Source organism: Seriola dumerili, unplaced genomic scaffold (genome assembly GCF_002260705.1).
Source record: "Seriola dumerili isolate Sdu_G_001 unplaced genomic scaffold, Sdu_1.0 BDQW01000149.1, whole genome shotgun sequence".
Lineage (NCBI taxonomy): Eukaryota > Metazoa > Chordata > Actinopteri > Carangiformes > Carangidae > Seriola > Seriola dumerili.
Genome location: NW_019174404.1, coordinates 16642782 through 16658670, shown reverse-complemented (window position 1 = coordinate 16658670; position 15889 = coordinate 16642782). Strand labels below are relative to the sequence as shown.

Here is a 15889-nt window from a genome sequence, read left to right as displayed (position 1 = left end):
CATGTAATCCAAAAAGAATCTTGGACACACACACACACACGAGACATTTGTTTAAACCTCACTCACCACTAGTGGTGGTACCAAAGTTTCCAAAGATAGCAAAAATGCCACGCTGGATTTTGGGGGAATGTGCTGAAAGTGAATATTTCCATGTGATGATATGGTGTAGCCATAAAAGCAAAGTCTTGGGTTTGAATATTTCACTCGTTGTGAACTATGTGTCAGCTTCAATGAAAAGCTGGAAGAGCTGACACAGAATACTGAATGTATGATACTATCAGATATAGAATTGGATTTTTCCATCCACAGCTATTTGGGGGGGGGGGGTATGGTAAGGGTTTAAATGTTTCATCGTTACAACTGAGGATAAAGTTTTACAGTCAGAGTTGTATGGATTCATATACTATTATGAACTCATTTCTAAATATAATCCTTATCTGTACTACTGACTCTTTTGTTCCTCTGTAAACTCCCCACCCACAGAAATATAATTCTATATGGGGTCTCAAATAGAAATAGAAACCTCCTCTCAGGTAGGTCCATCTCCCAGGAGAAATTCCTCTCAAATATGTGTTATTTTAGCTATTCTCAAATTAGATTTGAAAAAAAAAAAAAAAAAAATTAAGTTCTTGCTTTAATCGTGCCATTCCTCCTTATTTTTAAATTCAACAGTCCTGTTGTCCAGTAGCCAAACAGCGTGGTTGCTGTGCACTCATTAGCTGGTGGTATGAGCAAACAGTTTTGGTATGAGTAGTGGTTTCCTGTGCACTGCTCACACTGTAATTGAAGATACTCAGTGCTCCACTAATAACTATAATGCCCTTGTGGCCCAGTCTGGTTTAAACACACCAGACTGGTTTTTTTCCTCTTTAAAACAGCAAAATGGCAAAAACTGGACTATTTTTGAAATGCACGACACTAAGTCCATTAGCCATGAATCCTTTAATGACAACGATCATTTGAAAAATATAGTGAAATACTTGACTTAAAAAAAGAACTTTGACAGCTTTGAAAACAGATGTGTGTAGAACAGCTTTGATTAGTTCAAAGTGTGAATCTGAAGGGAATACACAGCCGAGAATTATAGACATGCAACACATTGTCAGAACACAAAGAACCTGAAGAACAAGCCAATGTCTTTACCAAAAAAGAAACAAATAAAAAACAAAACATACAACTCAACAGTAACTATCTGCACAATGTTTTGCATAATGTTATTGCACAGACATGCAATCCAAAGCACATAATACAATAATTAAGCATTTATTTTAGTATAAATATTACACCTCTAGGCTTATTTTTTTCCTCAGCTACATTACAGAAGATGGAAAAGGAAACCATAAAAGCATGGAGCGTGCTCACGCTGCTCATTCGTCTACTTGGCACACTGCCTGCTGAGCTATTTTGTTCCAAACATAGGCCGACAGAAAAACTTAAAAATGTCACAGATTTGATGCTACTCACGATCTCGAGCCAAATAGCCCGGTACCATGTGACCGGGGCCAGTCTGAATTCTCTTTATAAAATCAAATATGACCTCTCCCTTAATAATCATTAATGAATTTGCTCTACCCAAATAAGTCAGACACAAGTCAAACATGTAAAAGTGACAGAAAACAACATGTAGCCTGCAACAAGCTCATATATTCAAATCAATCACCATATGACAAAGAGAGGGGGAAAGAGAACTAATAATGAAACGTTAGCTGGTTGTGTTTCAGATGACTGACTTGTTACAAAAACATTTGGATAACGTTGTCACACTACTGTGTGTTTTACAAGGCCATATATCTAGAGTTGGGAGTGAATCCAAAATGAAAAGTGCTCTGTGAATGAAGGCCAAAATATTTTTTTTTTCCATTTTGAAGATTCACTTGCATAATAAAGACGGGAAAGACAGAAAGAAAGAAAGCGGGACACAGGTAGAATCAAATTCATCGCTATTATTCAAAAAAATCACTTGCGAAGTATTTCATCTTAGAAAGGTTTAGAAGCAGCATTACAGTTTATGGCTATTGTGCAGCCTGCAGTTAAGTCATTGCCCAACTTGAAATACACTCGCAACGCACATGATGTGTTTAATGGCATAAAGAAAAAAGGGAAAAACAGCTCCTCCCCTTCTGCTGCGAAACATTTCACATTCTGACTTGTCGCTGCGTGTCCTTAACCTTTAAGGTCAGAATGATTACAACCTCTGTCTGTTACTAGTGTCATAGCCTCAAAGTAAGAAATTACTCCAAGAAAAAACCAAGACTCGAGTCTTTTCCCTCGCGAGCGGCCAATCTGCACTAAACTGACAGCTGACGAAGCGGTCTAATTCTTATTGCCTCGGTCTTCCCATTGCTCTTTCCAACAGGTTTACCAATATGGTCCAACCCCGCCAGAAAAATCCCCTACTGACAATCATGACATGGTGACAGTGTGGACAAAGAGTTAAAACATGTTTAAGCATGGTTCGTCTGCCGAGAACTAGCTTTAATGGCGGGACAGAGTTTGTGTTGCTGTGGCTCAGTCCCAGTTCTCCCAGTCTTCATCCAGCTGGTAAAAGATGGGAAAGGGGTAAAATGTATAAGTAAAACATCCCCACTTTTCACATATTAACTTAAGACATAATGTAATAATTAACACTAACCTCTCCAGAGTCTTCTATTTTAGAGAGTGCCAGTTGAACTTCTTCCTCTGTCATGTCCAGGTCAAAGTCTTTCTCCCAGTCCTCACTCACGTCCGTGCTGGACCCTGGAGGGGGAAAGACACATTCAGAACTTTCTGTGACCTCCACACTCCTGCTTCTTCTAAGCGTATTTAGTGGAAACTCATAACCATTATCACTGAATTGAATCCCGTTTAGATTTATACTCCCAAACAGGACCAGTAAGAATCTCACTGCCAACAGAAAAAAACCTCCTCAAGTCATCGTACCTTTCTTGCCATTGTTAGAGGGCGTAGACTTCCCGCTGTCAGAGTTTAGCTCAAACACTCTCAGGTCCTGTGGACCCTCTTCCTTTGTTGCCTCTGGTTTAGAAGCAGTGGTCCTCACCGGTGCCCCGTCAACAGTGACTCCTGGCTGGGTTACAGCTTCCATTTGAGCTTCAGGAGCTGAGTCACTCTTTCCAGGCCTCTGCTCTTCTTGTGTCTTGTCCACAACATCTTCCAAGCTAGCCTCGGTCAGTTTCTCGGCCAGCTCTGTGGTAACGGGCTCCGGCCGCACTTCCACCTGCGTCGGCAGACTGACGCTGTCACTGCTGACTGAGAGGGTGGCGTCGCGCTCTTCGCTCGGAGACAGGATGGGACTCAGAAGAGTGGGAGATGTCGAGGTCGTGGCCAGCTGGGTTGAGGTGTTGTCCAGGGGGGGTGTAAAGTTGAGCTGAGATGATGACGAGGCGCCAAGGAAATCATCTGACATCCGAGAGGCAGTGTAAGTGAATGATTTTAAAGTTTATCAGTTTATCATTTATATATTCGTTTAAAACTGAGAATAACATACCCTCCTCCTCCTCCTCCCAGCCCAGGGTCTCTGTGTGTGTCGTCTGTTCTGCTCTCTGCTTCAGTGCTACTCTCCTTGCTTCCTCCTAGAAGACACAATCAGGGTCAATCTTTACCATCTGCAATGATGCAAGAACTTCAACTTGTTTATTACCCAAGTTTTTAGTTTGTAGCATTTGTTTTCCTTGCCAAAAAATGTAAAGCCAGCTGAAATTCTGTGCCTCCTTTATGTTAACATTTAAATGCTTAGATTCTTATCCATCACACATCTGATCTATCCCACATTCATTCTGCAGCAGGACAATGAGCCCAAACATAGAGCCAAGTCCAAGAACTATCTTCAGTGACAAGAACGAGGAGCCCTGCAAAAAGAGTTCTGATCAACATCATTGTGTCAGTCTGGGATTACATAGCGAGTCAAAAGACACAGACAACCTTAATCCAAAGGAGAGGTGTAACTGGTTCTCAAACCTACCTGCCAAGTACCATAAAAAAACCATAAAACAAATATTGATTTTATTTACTTTTTTTTCAGTTGAAACAGTTGACAGTTGAAACAACACCTCTGACACAGTGTCAAAATTGATTAAGTCTCAGAGATAGGATTGATGGAACAAGATTTGCTTTGGCTGGCACACATGAAATACTCTGTAAAAAGTTACTGTAATACTTATTGTCTACAGCCGTATAAACACTTTCTAAAGTGTGTGAAACCAAAATATTTTTTTCAATTTTGAGTACTATATGATCATATAACTCATAACCAATGCTTTGTACATACACATTAGACAGATGGAGCCACTGGCATCCACTCAAGACCTGGAGCATGCCAACATGTTTTCCTACAATTTAGGTACCACCATTATTTTGGGGCGTGAAAACTCCTGCATCATGACCGTGCCCTGATAGTAACAATCCAAAGTAGCTCTACAATTGGCCAGCAGGTGGCACCAAAGATAATGTACTGAGCGAAGGGGAAAGGATATTTGACATCTAGAGTACAGTGAGCAGAAAACAGCAAGATTACCTGATCCAACTGGAAGACTTTGTAGAAATACCTTTGCCAAAATTCTGAATGGGCTACAGCTGCTGGCACCTGTGGATAAAATAACAGAAAAGAAAAACGGTCCTTATCTTGTTTATTAGTTCAAAACAAAACTAGAGGCTAAGCTCCACAACAATAAGTTGTGGCAAAAGCAAAAATAGATACCATTTTGGTGTAAAGCGCTCGTATAGAGGGACTGTTGACCAAAAGCTCTGAGATTTCTCCTTTCTTTTCTTCCAGACTGAAGCTGGACAGCCAGTTGTCAAACTGCTCTGGGGGACCTGGACAAAAAGAACTTCTCATTAAAATACACTAGAAAGGCAGAGAAATGTATAAACAAGTAAGCATGCATCACCCCACCTATCACTACACCCATCTCAAAATTACCACATTTCTTCCATGCACACCTGAATGGTACTTATTTTTCTGAATTAATTAGTTATACATCACACAACTCCAGCAAAGGCTCCGGCTAATAATTCAATTGCTTATTAGCATTAAAATCACCTTGATGCTTTTAAAAACAGGTGTGACAGAAAAATAAGTTTAAGAAAAAGGCAGCTTTTAAAGTCAGTAACTTCAAAAGCTAGAATACTAAACAGTGTCAACATCGGCCAACTACCTCACTGTGTACTTACTTACCATCAGGCTCATTGCAGTATGTAGCAGGGTCAGCTTGCAAACTGTAGAGACGTGCCTGCCGGGAAAACAAATCTTAGCTGTGGTTGTTTTGTTTCTTGAAGCACATCATGTGCTGTCTTTTTTTCTACAGGCTCTTGCAACAAAACTAAAATCAGCCCTGAATCAACACATTGTTCATTATTAACCAATAAAAGGTTTTCCATTCACTTGTTCCTCACACCAGGCCAGATCATTGAGAAACTCATAATTCAGTGGTTCTGTCACAAAGACTAGTATCTCCACATTTCAGCTAACCTTGGAACTGTCATAAACCTCTGTGGTTCCAGCTGGCGTCGCCACCAACGTAATGACATCACAGTCGATGGTTTTATCAGGGGGTGGAGCAAGTGTGTCCGTTATGACTCCCAAGAAACTAGAGAGGCTCTTCTTCACCTTTTCTGTGGTCTCTGAGGAGCCTTCCACCTGGAGCAGAGTAAACACTCAGGTTAGATTCATGTTACTGTCTGCACATATGAAAGTAACAGATACACTGTTAGGAGACATTTAGATTAAAAAAACAATGACCCAGGTGATTGCTTCAACTTACTGCAAGTTTGTTTCTGACAGCAGTGGCTGTAGCCACAATTGAGCAGGCTGTGTCATGCTGCACCACAGTGGAGAACTCTGTCAGGTCTCGCTTTAGGAATTCTAGGGCCTCAGATGACTGTGAAGAGAGCCAAGTAATCAAGATCAAAATCCAGATTCAACTTCATCATCTCATTGGGAAATTCTTGTTTTAGACAAAGTAAAGCAGGTAAAAACCAAGGATAAAAGCAACAAAGTCAAGAATTAAAAGCAGCTTTACACAAGTATGTTTTGAACAGTGATTTAAACTGGGATGATTCAGCATGCCTGATGTCCTCCGGTAGGGCATGTCAAAGTCTGGAGGCTCTAACAGCAAATGCAGTCAGTCAACTTTGGAACAGATAACAGTTTCGCCCAAGGAACTCAGCAGCACATTTGGTCATAAGGGGAGAGCGGTTCTGAGATATAAGAAGGTGCCAAAACAGACAGAGCCTTTGTATTATAAAATCACTTCTAAAAGAGACAGGTAGCCAATGTAGAGTATGTGAAATTGGTGTTATATGGTCACATTTTTTAGAAGCTGCAGTATATTATATGAGTAGCAGGGAACAAAGAGATTTTTAGAAGAGATGTTTACAGGGAGTTGCAGTAGTTAAGATGTAATGAGAAATGCATGAATAACCTTCTTTAGATCAGTGAATGACACAAATTATTTGATTTTTGTGATATTATGTAGAAGAAATTTTTAAAAAAGGAGAATAGCTGTTGGAGTTGATGAAACATCTGAGAAATATCAGTCAAAACACTGCAAATGCTGAGCAGCTGCTAAAGACAAAGTAAGACGTGCTCGTTTCCGCGATGTCGATGTGGATTACCTTGTCTTTGACGGCCTGGAAGCTCTGCTGAAACCAGCCTCCCCACCAGCCTTCTCTGTGAGCATAACAGTTACACATTAGCTCCTTTGCACAGCAGAGACAAAAACAGAGAAAGGCACAAACGTAACACCACAACTGCACGAACGTTGTACATTTATCAAATGTACAAACTAGCCTGTCACTCTGGTGACACTCCAGATTCAATGGCTGTCAGCTGTTGACTTTCTCAAGAAATCCTTAGCTAACTTACACACACACAGCATAGCAAGCTAAACGAGCTAGCTAACGTCAGCTATCAGTGCAGTAAAAGGTAATTTGACGTAACAAGCCACGACGATTACGGTTGCTAAGGCTACACATAAGCGTTAAATGTAAAAATAAGCCACATATACAGCCCATTGCTGGTTACTGCGTTATTTCGGCTGCTCTACATCACAGCTAACAAGGCTACGCTAACGCTAGCCAGGGTATGTTTTGGTAAACAAATGCACTTCCTGAACTGATTCCTGGAGGCTGTATACAACAACGTTTGAACTAAATTATTCCACTAAATCTACATTCGCAACACAATAAGTAACAACATATTTACACAGTGTCAGTGCTCTGTCATATATTATATTTTAAAACTAAAACTAAAACTGCGAGTTCACTCTCACCCTTCAGCCATCTTCAGACGATGACATCATCAGTATTTACTGAACTCTAACCCCGGCTCCATGGTTTTAAACAACACACACGTGATGCAACATGACTTCTCTACTCTGATATACAAACAATCACAGTCACATATGCAGAGAGGTTCTCATTTTAAGTAGTCTTCTTTTCAGTTTATAAACAGGAAATGTTTAATAGCGTTTGAGGTGTCTACGGTGGCTGCAGAAGACCAAATATGACGGTAACGCTAAAGGTCGAGTGAACTGTGGGCAACAGGATCCAACAAGAGGATGTGGTGACGAATGGTTTTTCTCCATTGTTTTGGTGCGTCTGTAGAGGTGCTGTGTTTCAACATTTGTTCATAGAGTACGTACATTAACACCAGTGGTGGAAGAAATTTTCAAGATTAGCAAAAATACTCTGTTAGCTACAAGTTAAACTCCTGCATCGAATATGTTACTTAATACAAGAATGAATGTATAACCAGGAAAATGTATTTTAAGCATTAAAAGAATACCACTTCCTCAATGCAGAAAAATGGTCCCTGTGACAGTTACACTATATTGTAGCATGAGATTATAACTGTAGGGTTTAAGCAGCACATTACTGTTGTAGTTGGCCGAGGCGGTGCTATGACTGCAACTGATGAATATTTTCACTATGGATTAATCTGGTGATTTTCATTTATTTATTTATTTATTTATTGACTGTTTTATTTTCAATTATTATGAAAATAGCACTAATTGTCCACCACAATTACCCAGCGCTCAAAGTGACACCTTCAGAGTACTTTTTTTGTCCAGTCCAAACTTCAATCTTATTAAAATGCATTAAGGTCATTAAAAGGAAAAGCAGCAAATCCATGCATTTGAGAGGTGTACCTGTATATATTGAGAGGTCTATAACAGACATATTCTTCCTATGTTTTGTATGCAAAAATCTACATTTGTGAAATAAATGTAGACGACAGAAAGTACAGTATAGCCTCTGAAATGTAGTAGAGTACAATTACAAAGCTGCATGAAAAGAAAAGACCCACGTAAAGTACAAGTACCTCAAAGGTGTATTTAAGAACAGTAAATGAGTAAATGTATTTAGTTAGATTCCAGTACAACAAAACATTTTTCTATATCTATTCCATTTTGAACTGTACTTGTCCAGATGTGTCATTTGTCTGTGTTGTACATGTTGACCACATGTGTTGTCTACACCTTGCGTCCCTTTTCCGCCTTCTTCTTCTTTCAGCTTGCATGGGCTAGTCGGCCAGGACAACTTCCTAGCAGAGATGTACTGCTGCAGTATTGTCCTGTCTCCCTCCAATACCCCATAAGGTAATTACTATTACCTTATTTTTTAGGCACCATATCAGATTAGCAAAAGTGATCTGAATTTATCTCCCCCCCCCCAGAAATCTAAATTAGTTTATACTATACCTCAAAACCAGACTTCAATAAATACAGTTTGTGGCTGGTTGCCTTAAGGAGTGTCCAGTGGCCTTCACATTTTACTGAGCACCTAAAATTAGTTGGGCTAAAAGATACCTATTCAATTTTAAAAGTAATACAAATCTTGATTTTAAAAAATAAAAAAAAGGGGAAAAAAATGATTACCCCGACCTACCCCATACATATGGGAACCAGATTGAAACTAATGCAAACAGAAGATTCATTTGAAACTTGTGTTAAAAGCTCTGTGAGTCATGTTTCCTATGTGAGTGTTGTTCAAAAAGAACCGGCAATCATCAGAAGTGAAGTATTTGCCATCGCTGCTGTTTCAGAACCCAGTTGGCAGAAGTGCATCAAAACAAAGAAGGAAAAACTGTAATAAGATTCCTCCGTGGGGGGACTAGTGAAGCATATGCGAGTTGTTTTCTTTTCATTAAAACCTGTTTAACCAATAAGCTGTGTATGAAACCAAACAAATGTATCCAGCCCAAACCTCTCCTCCTTGAATCATTATGCTTCCTAATCATTGTTTAGTAATTCTAACCTGAATCCCCTCATCAATCTCCTACTCTCTGTTACATCTGTGGACGTGCATGTGAGCGCATTGCATGTGAGCGTATTGCATATGCGTGTGAAGCACCAGCAGCTGTGCTTTCCCCTCATCAGTATTCTGGGTTAAAAGGGGGCTGTGGGCTTTACTGAGCACAAAATGAAAAAGAACAGGCAACAAGCCTCTGGAAGTGTGTTCTCTCTTAATTGAAGTCCCCCTTTATCCAGACGCTGCACAATGTGTGCGTATGTCCTGCAATATGTCTCCCCTGTCCAGCCCTTCAATCCTCTTAATTGGGTCTTTCAGGCCCCTAATTAACTCTGTCAATGCAGGTTGGGCTGAGCCAAGTTGGGACAAGTACTCCTCTATTGATCAGTATCTGAAGCAGTTAACTTATCCATCTGTCTACATGCGCACGGTGTGATAGTGTTTGCATGACATTTAATTCACCAAAGGGGAATGTGTGTTATCATCACTGCGTCCTTTGTGTTGTTGGAGACGTTAGTGTCTAGTCCATTGTCGCGGGACATGTGGGCTATGAGCTTTTATCTGTCAGACCTGAATTTGTTTTTGTACATTCAACTTTTTCATAATTTTAGTGCCGTATTCTTTCTTGATTTAAGATGCAGACATTCAGTTGTAAGGTAGTCTGAGTCATAGTTTTATTTTTTTTTTTAAACAAGTTGATTAAAATTAAAAACAGGTTGAAATATTTTCAATGCACAATAAAATAAAGTCTTAAGGACTCAATCATCAACAGAAATGTCCTTATAACATTGAGGTTTTATATATTAAATTGCCCAACACTAAGCAAAGTAGTTAAAACTTTCACCTGGACCAGTTAACACTGCAGGACTATTACATGTATTTCAACATCATTTTGCCACTTTTATTTAGTACCTGAATATTTCCTCTGCTGTAATGACCCTTTTCTGTATCATTGTGTTTAATCTCCAGAGTTAATTGTGCACAACATTGTGACTAAAACCAGTTCTGCCACTGCTGGTTAGCGTATGCTAAAGAGCATCATGATGACAGCAGCGGCTGACCATAATGGCACACAGAGGACCTGCCCATATTGTATGATTTAAGAAGCATATCCATTACACACAACACTCATCACACCCACACACACACACACACACAGTCCAGACTGCTGATGCCATACCGTGGGTTAACACCATCTGGTGCCGATCAGGAAACACCAGCTTTGCACAAGTCAGTGTCTCTAATTATCTACCTAGAGCAAAGGGAGGCCGATCCCCACTAATCTCCACAATGTGTTCTGCTTCCCATTCCCACCTGTGCCCAAATAAAGGGGGGGGCCCTTGTGGGAGGACCAGGGGTCTCTGTGTCAAGGGACCAGGGACCAGGTGACGATGCAACGCCAGTCCCCACGACAGAAGCTCCACTGCTTGGTTTGGCTGGCAGCTGCCTCCCCCCACTGAGACATCCCACAGCTGACAATCCCCCAGTACTGACAGGGGCTCTTTACAGTGTCAATAGCCTCATATATTAGAGCTAACCGCCTTTGTGGCGAGCGAGGGTGTCAGGCCTTTTGGCCCGACAGCGCTTGTTACCATGATGAAATGTAGATTGAATGGAGGGGGTCTGTGTCCCAGGCACGAGAGCTTGGACTCCCCCAGCCTTTGTGTCCCACGCATGGCTATTGTTCAGACCTATTCAGGGCTCTCAGGAGGAGGAGGAGGAGGGGGCAGGAGGGAGGTGGGTGAGAATGAGTGTTACATCTCTTCATTTCTCCCCTGATCTCCAACTCATCTGTCAGCCGTGGGAGGATAAGCATGTATTTTACACGCTTGATTTGTTGCTAAGTGAAGGCCAGCCATTGTTGGGTTGTTTGACTAAATCATGTTCATGGCAATCACTGTGTACAATAGTTGTGTTTGCGGTTTAGTTGAGAAATCATTGTTACCAGTCAGCTAGAAGTTGATTTTTAACGCTAATGCAACCAATTGTAACTGCAACTTTGTGCTGCTTATATGTAGAAATATTCATTAGCACTGAAAATGGAATCCAGTCTGGTTTTATAGGAACTTGTGTTAAACTGACCGCATTATGTCCTCTGCTTTAAATTTGCCCTTTGTTCATGTTCTTATGAGACAGTGACAAATCGTTGGCGTGGAGCTAAGGACATGGCTATGTCTGCGTCAGACAAAAGTGACGGGCCTTCCTGGCGCCTGTGTCGCCCTTTCATCTCCTACACCCTGTTGAGGTGAAGATGGATGGTCCCCTGGCTCAAGAGCGCCACATTCAACCTCTGTGCCGGCGCATTGTCTCGCCCTTCTGTCCCTCCTTAGCTCTTTAGAGGTTGCTCTGTCCAAAGCTGGTTAGCAACCAATGACACCCTTTCCTAATCATCCATTCTTGCACTGCTCCCTTGTCTGTCTCAGCACCAATAAAACCCCTTCTGTTTAGTTAAGATGTTGCTATATTGTTCTCATACAGCTGATGTGTATTTGTGAGTAGATGTGTAAAACCCTGCTGCCGTGTAAAAAGAAATAATACCTGACAGAAATTGTTTTGAAATATATGACTTGTTGTTCAGAACCATCACCAACCACAGAAATAGACATCAGTATAAATATTTCAGGATCACATTCATGAAAAGAAGAATGCAAACAAGAGTTTTTTTTAATATAAAAAGGAAATTTAATTTAAGAAAATAGAAATCCTGCACAATAGGACACACCAGTTCCTTTTTCTGACAGTTTTCATCATCAAAAATATCAGATAAATTACAGTCTTTGCTCCACTGATAAAATCCCTTGTGCATTTAAAATATTTCTGTATCAACAAGAGACGAATGATAAAAAAAAAATAGCAGCAGTTTGCATGGCAGAGGATATATATACATTATGTACAAATTGTGGCACCAGCCATTATTTTTTTTTAGCAGTTTGTTTAACAATATTCTCTGAGCTGTTCAGTTCAAACAGCAGAGGTCAGTTCGAAGAGAGCCCTGCTCACTTGTTCATAGACAGGCCGTGTAATGTGGAGGTAGTGGTGGGCAAAGGCTGGCAGAGCGAGCAGGGGCAGGGCATGCCGGGGAAGTGCCTGTAGGAGCTGGTCAGGTGGAGGGGGTCCTTCAGAAGGCCCTGGACCGGAGCATGAAAACCCAGGAAGCTGGCGGATGGAGGGGAGTGCGGGGCTGGTGCTGAAGAAGATGAGTGATGCTGGAGAGTGGAGGGCGTGCTGCCCACCAGAGAGTGCAGGGACTGGGCCAGAGGGTGCAGAGGGAGGTGGGCTGTGGGGGCTGTCGGGGTGATGGCCGGGTGGGCAGCGGTGCGGCTCTGGACGGCAGCGCTGCCTCCATAAACATCCCCCACTAGCTTCTTCATCTCCTCCAAAGAGCTGGACAGCATGAGGATGTAGTTGCGGGCTAACAGCAGGGTGGAGATTTTTGACAGCTTGCGGACGGAGGGGCCGTGAGCGTAGGGCATGACCTCTCTCAGGCCGTCCATCGCCTGGTTCAGATCATGCATCCTTTTCCTCTCCCGGCTGTTGACTTTCAGCCTCAGGTCCTGCATCTCTTCCTTGCTGAGTTCGGACCTGGTCTTGGTCTTGCCGCCCTCGCCGCAGTGCTCCGTCCTTCCCTGGCCGGCCTCGCTGTCTGCTCTGTTCTCGTGACAGTAAGTCTGGAACATCTTGTTGGAGAAGAAGCTCCCAGCTGAGTCATCCACCACCAGGTCTGGGGATGAGGAGCGGCTGCAGGTGGATCCAGCGTCAGAATCCATCTTGGTTCCAGCAAGAGAAAGAAAAAAGAAAAAAAAAAAGGTCCAAAAATTCAACTTTAAACACAGAGAGCTTGAGCTGAGGACTTAAATTCTACAGATGCTCTCTCTGTTTTCAAGCTTCCCCAGTTTCCTGTAGTGTCGCCACAGTCTCTCAGTCTGTGCTATTCAGTGTGATGAGTAGTCTGTCCACAGGAGTGAGTCTGTCTAAACTGTCACCCTCTGGGCCCACTGGGGTGTATTTATACCGCCGGCACAACAAAGGAACAATAAGCTGCATAATGAGACACTTAGAGCCACAGCCAATTGCAGAAGGGACACACTTTCACCCCCCCACACCCTCTTACACCTCCTTCCTGCAGCCCCCACTTCACCTTCCCACACCCACATTTAAACCCCCCCCAACCCTGAACTCCCTACACATGAACCAAAACAGGGGGATGTCCACATGTTGTGTTAAGCTGTACACCCAGGAGTTAAACACGACTGTTGTGCATGTTATAAACAGTCAATGTGTGATGATGCATAAAAAAGAAAAAAGCAGTTTAGCAAGTGTGACTGTCAAAGTGAAGTGAAAGTGCGAGTGCGGACCCCAGATCTGCTACAGAGTGAAACAGACCATTTTTTACTGCCCTGCTCCATAATGCCAGATATATGATGCCTTCAAGGCCTTATTTACATATGGTATCCATGAGACACTTTGGAGAAAGGTATGAAGCACCATATGAGGTTCTTAAACATGTAAAGAGCAGCGTTAATGGCAGACTAGGTACAATTCAACCAGGAGCTCAAGACAAAAGGGGTCAGATAAATTTGACTTGGCTCCCCAAACAGTCTGTGAAATCACATCACTATCACTGGAAGGGGGTCCTTCAGTTGGGGAGGAGGTAGTTAAAAAGATACTAAAGAGTGGGCTCGGCATTGTCTTCCACTAATTCAACCGTAAAGCTGCTAGCACTTTCTCAGGTTTTTTTTTTCTTTCTTTTTTTCACATTTTCTCTCCATTGATATGAAAATGGGGCCGTCACGAATGTTGGATAAACTTTAAATAAACTGTATGCTTATCTCAGGTGGAGTGACATATGGATTCCTCTCGGGCTTGATGTGAGACGTGTATCTGCTGAGCTGATTTTGTTGCTGGATCAAACATCTCTCTCTCTCTCTCTGTCTCTCTCTCTCTCTCTCTCTCTGTGTGGCGTTCACAGGCTGGATTTCTCCGCTCCGCGCTGGAATTTCCTGCCTCGTCTCTGCCAAGCAAAGCCTCCAGTGAGGCGCTGCTCGAGGGCCAGGAGTTTGAAAATATGATAATGTTCTGTTCATGTGTTACACCATCCTGGGCAGTGGAAGAGATTTGCAACAAAACAAAAAAAACACTGGTTGTGTGAACCTTGGATGCGGCATTGATTGTCGCCTGGAGCACAATAATTGCACATATACAAGGTTATATTCAGTTGAAATAGAGGAAACATTTATGAGGCGTCATCGCTGGAATGGGCTGTGTTTCATCATCTGTCAGCTCTTCTGAGAAACTGTTTGCTTTTCTCATCTTGGTGCACAGTAGGATGCCCCGGTTTATATTTACCCAACACCAGAAGACGCTCTCCTCCAGCCGTGGGCGTCTGTGCAGCTTCAGGATTGTTGCAGTCTGTCAAAGTAAATTTGGAGTGACCACTGACTTGAAATTCACGTGTTTGTATACTGCTGGTTCCATATATTAACACAGCTCTGCTCCACGGTTTTGGCTACTTCTCCTCAGGGTGGTGTATGAGGCTGTTTCTGTTTCTAACAACATTATCAACATCCCTGTTCTGAAAAAATATAATTTCCAAAATATCATTACTCTCAGTTGATACATAAATTGCAAATGTAAAAGACCATAAATTCAGAGCTTTTAATATTACAATCATATTTTCAAAATTTTCTTCAAGTATCTCAGTGGGTAAAAAGGTTGATTATTCCTTTTTCAGTAAGGAAACAAATGCTGTATTCTTTCAACATCCTTTGTCCAAAATATATTGATATATTCAGTAATGAACAATCCTGATTCATCCCAAAATCCATCTGCTTTTTGACCCTAATGTATTCATCTATGATCTAATGACATTCCTAAAACTTCTCTTATTTGAAAACAAATACAATCCAGTGATGCTGCAAAAATGGCTTTAAGTCTAATTCCTCACCTAACCCTCTCAGATGTGAATGCCTCCCCCTTATGGGCTAAATAAAGCTCCAAATTGGCAATTTCTCCCTCTCTTTGACAAACATCAATTCTCAGATATTTAAGGGAAGAGATTGGATGATTCATTCTTTTACTCTTTTTGCTCTTTATAGTAATTTTATCTCCTGTTTTTGTTTATTTGTGTTCTTTTTTCCTACATATCATTTTCCACACGGACACGTAATGAATCAATAGCACCCTTTGTGTTGCATGAAGTCATCCTGCTGATTTGTATTTTTATCTGCGAGTGGGTGGCTCAGCCAAGTTTGTTTATTTGTGTTTAAACGTGCATTTATATTTCATAATTGCCAATGTTGTGTTTTAATTTCGCTGGACTTGCATTGAAGCTCACAACGGTCTGCACCTCACTGTGTGTATTCTGTAAGATCCGAAAAACATTGGACCCACAAAAAGTTAGAGGAGTGGGAATCAAGAGGGCCCTCAGGACCCCCCTCCACAGCGCCATCAGGGGGCCCCGCAGGGTGCTTTGGCTCAGCCAACACTCAGTGATATTATAATTGGGAAACCTTGAGAGCCAACATGGGCCATTTATTTGGAGCATATGGATTTTCCCATCGTTAGGCTCGAAGCCAACATGGCTGCTGGACTCTTCTCTGTTAATTGGGTCAGGTCCTAATTAACTATGTTGGACACAATGGTC

General features: G+C 41.8%; 2 protein-coding genes across 2 annotated transcripts; both read right to left on the bottom strand.

Annotated features, from left to right (window-relative positions):
- Window positions 1-923: 923 nt before the first annotated feature.
- Window positions 924-7476, bottom strand: bsdc1 (BSD domain containing 1). The gene is made up of 11 exons (XM_022751258.1): window positions 7266-7476; window positions 6610-6664; window positions 5757-5873; window positions 5465-5632; window positions 5171-5225; window positions 4694-4809; window positions 4511-4579; window positions 3485-3569; window positions 2920-3396; window positions 2633-2736; window positions 924-2538 (listed from the first exon to the last, which is right to left on the bottom strand). Exons 1-11 carry the CDS (start codon window positions 7274-7276, stop codon window positions 2509-2511), a joined length of 1287 nt encoding a protein of 428 aa, XP_022606979.1. The 5' UTR covers window positions 7277-7476; the 3' UTR covers window positions 924-2508.
- Window positions 7477-12242: 4766 nt separating this feature from the next.
- On the bottom strand, window positions 12243-13013 carry LOC111226065 (oligodendrocyte transcription factor 3-like). Its single transcript, XM_022751154.1, has one exon. It carries the CDS (start codon window positions 13011-13013, stop codon window positions 12243-12245), a length of 771 nt encoding a protein of 256 aa, XP_022606875.1.
- Between the last annotated feature and the right edge of the window lie 2876 nt (window positions 13014-15889).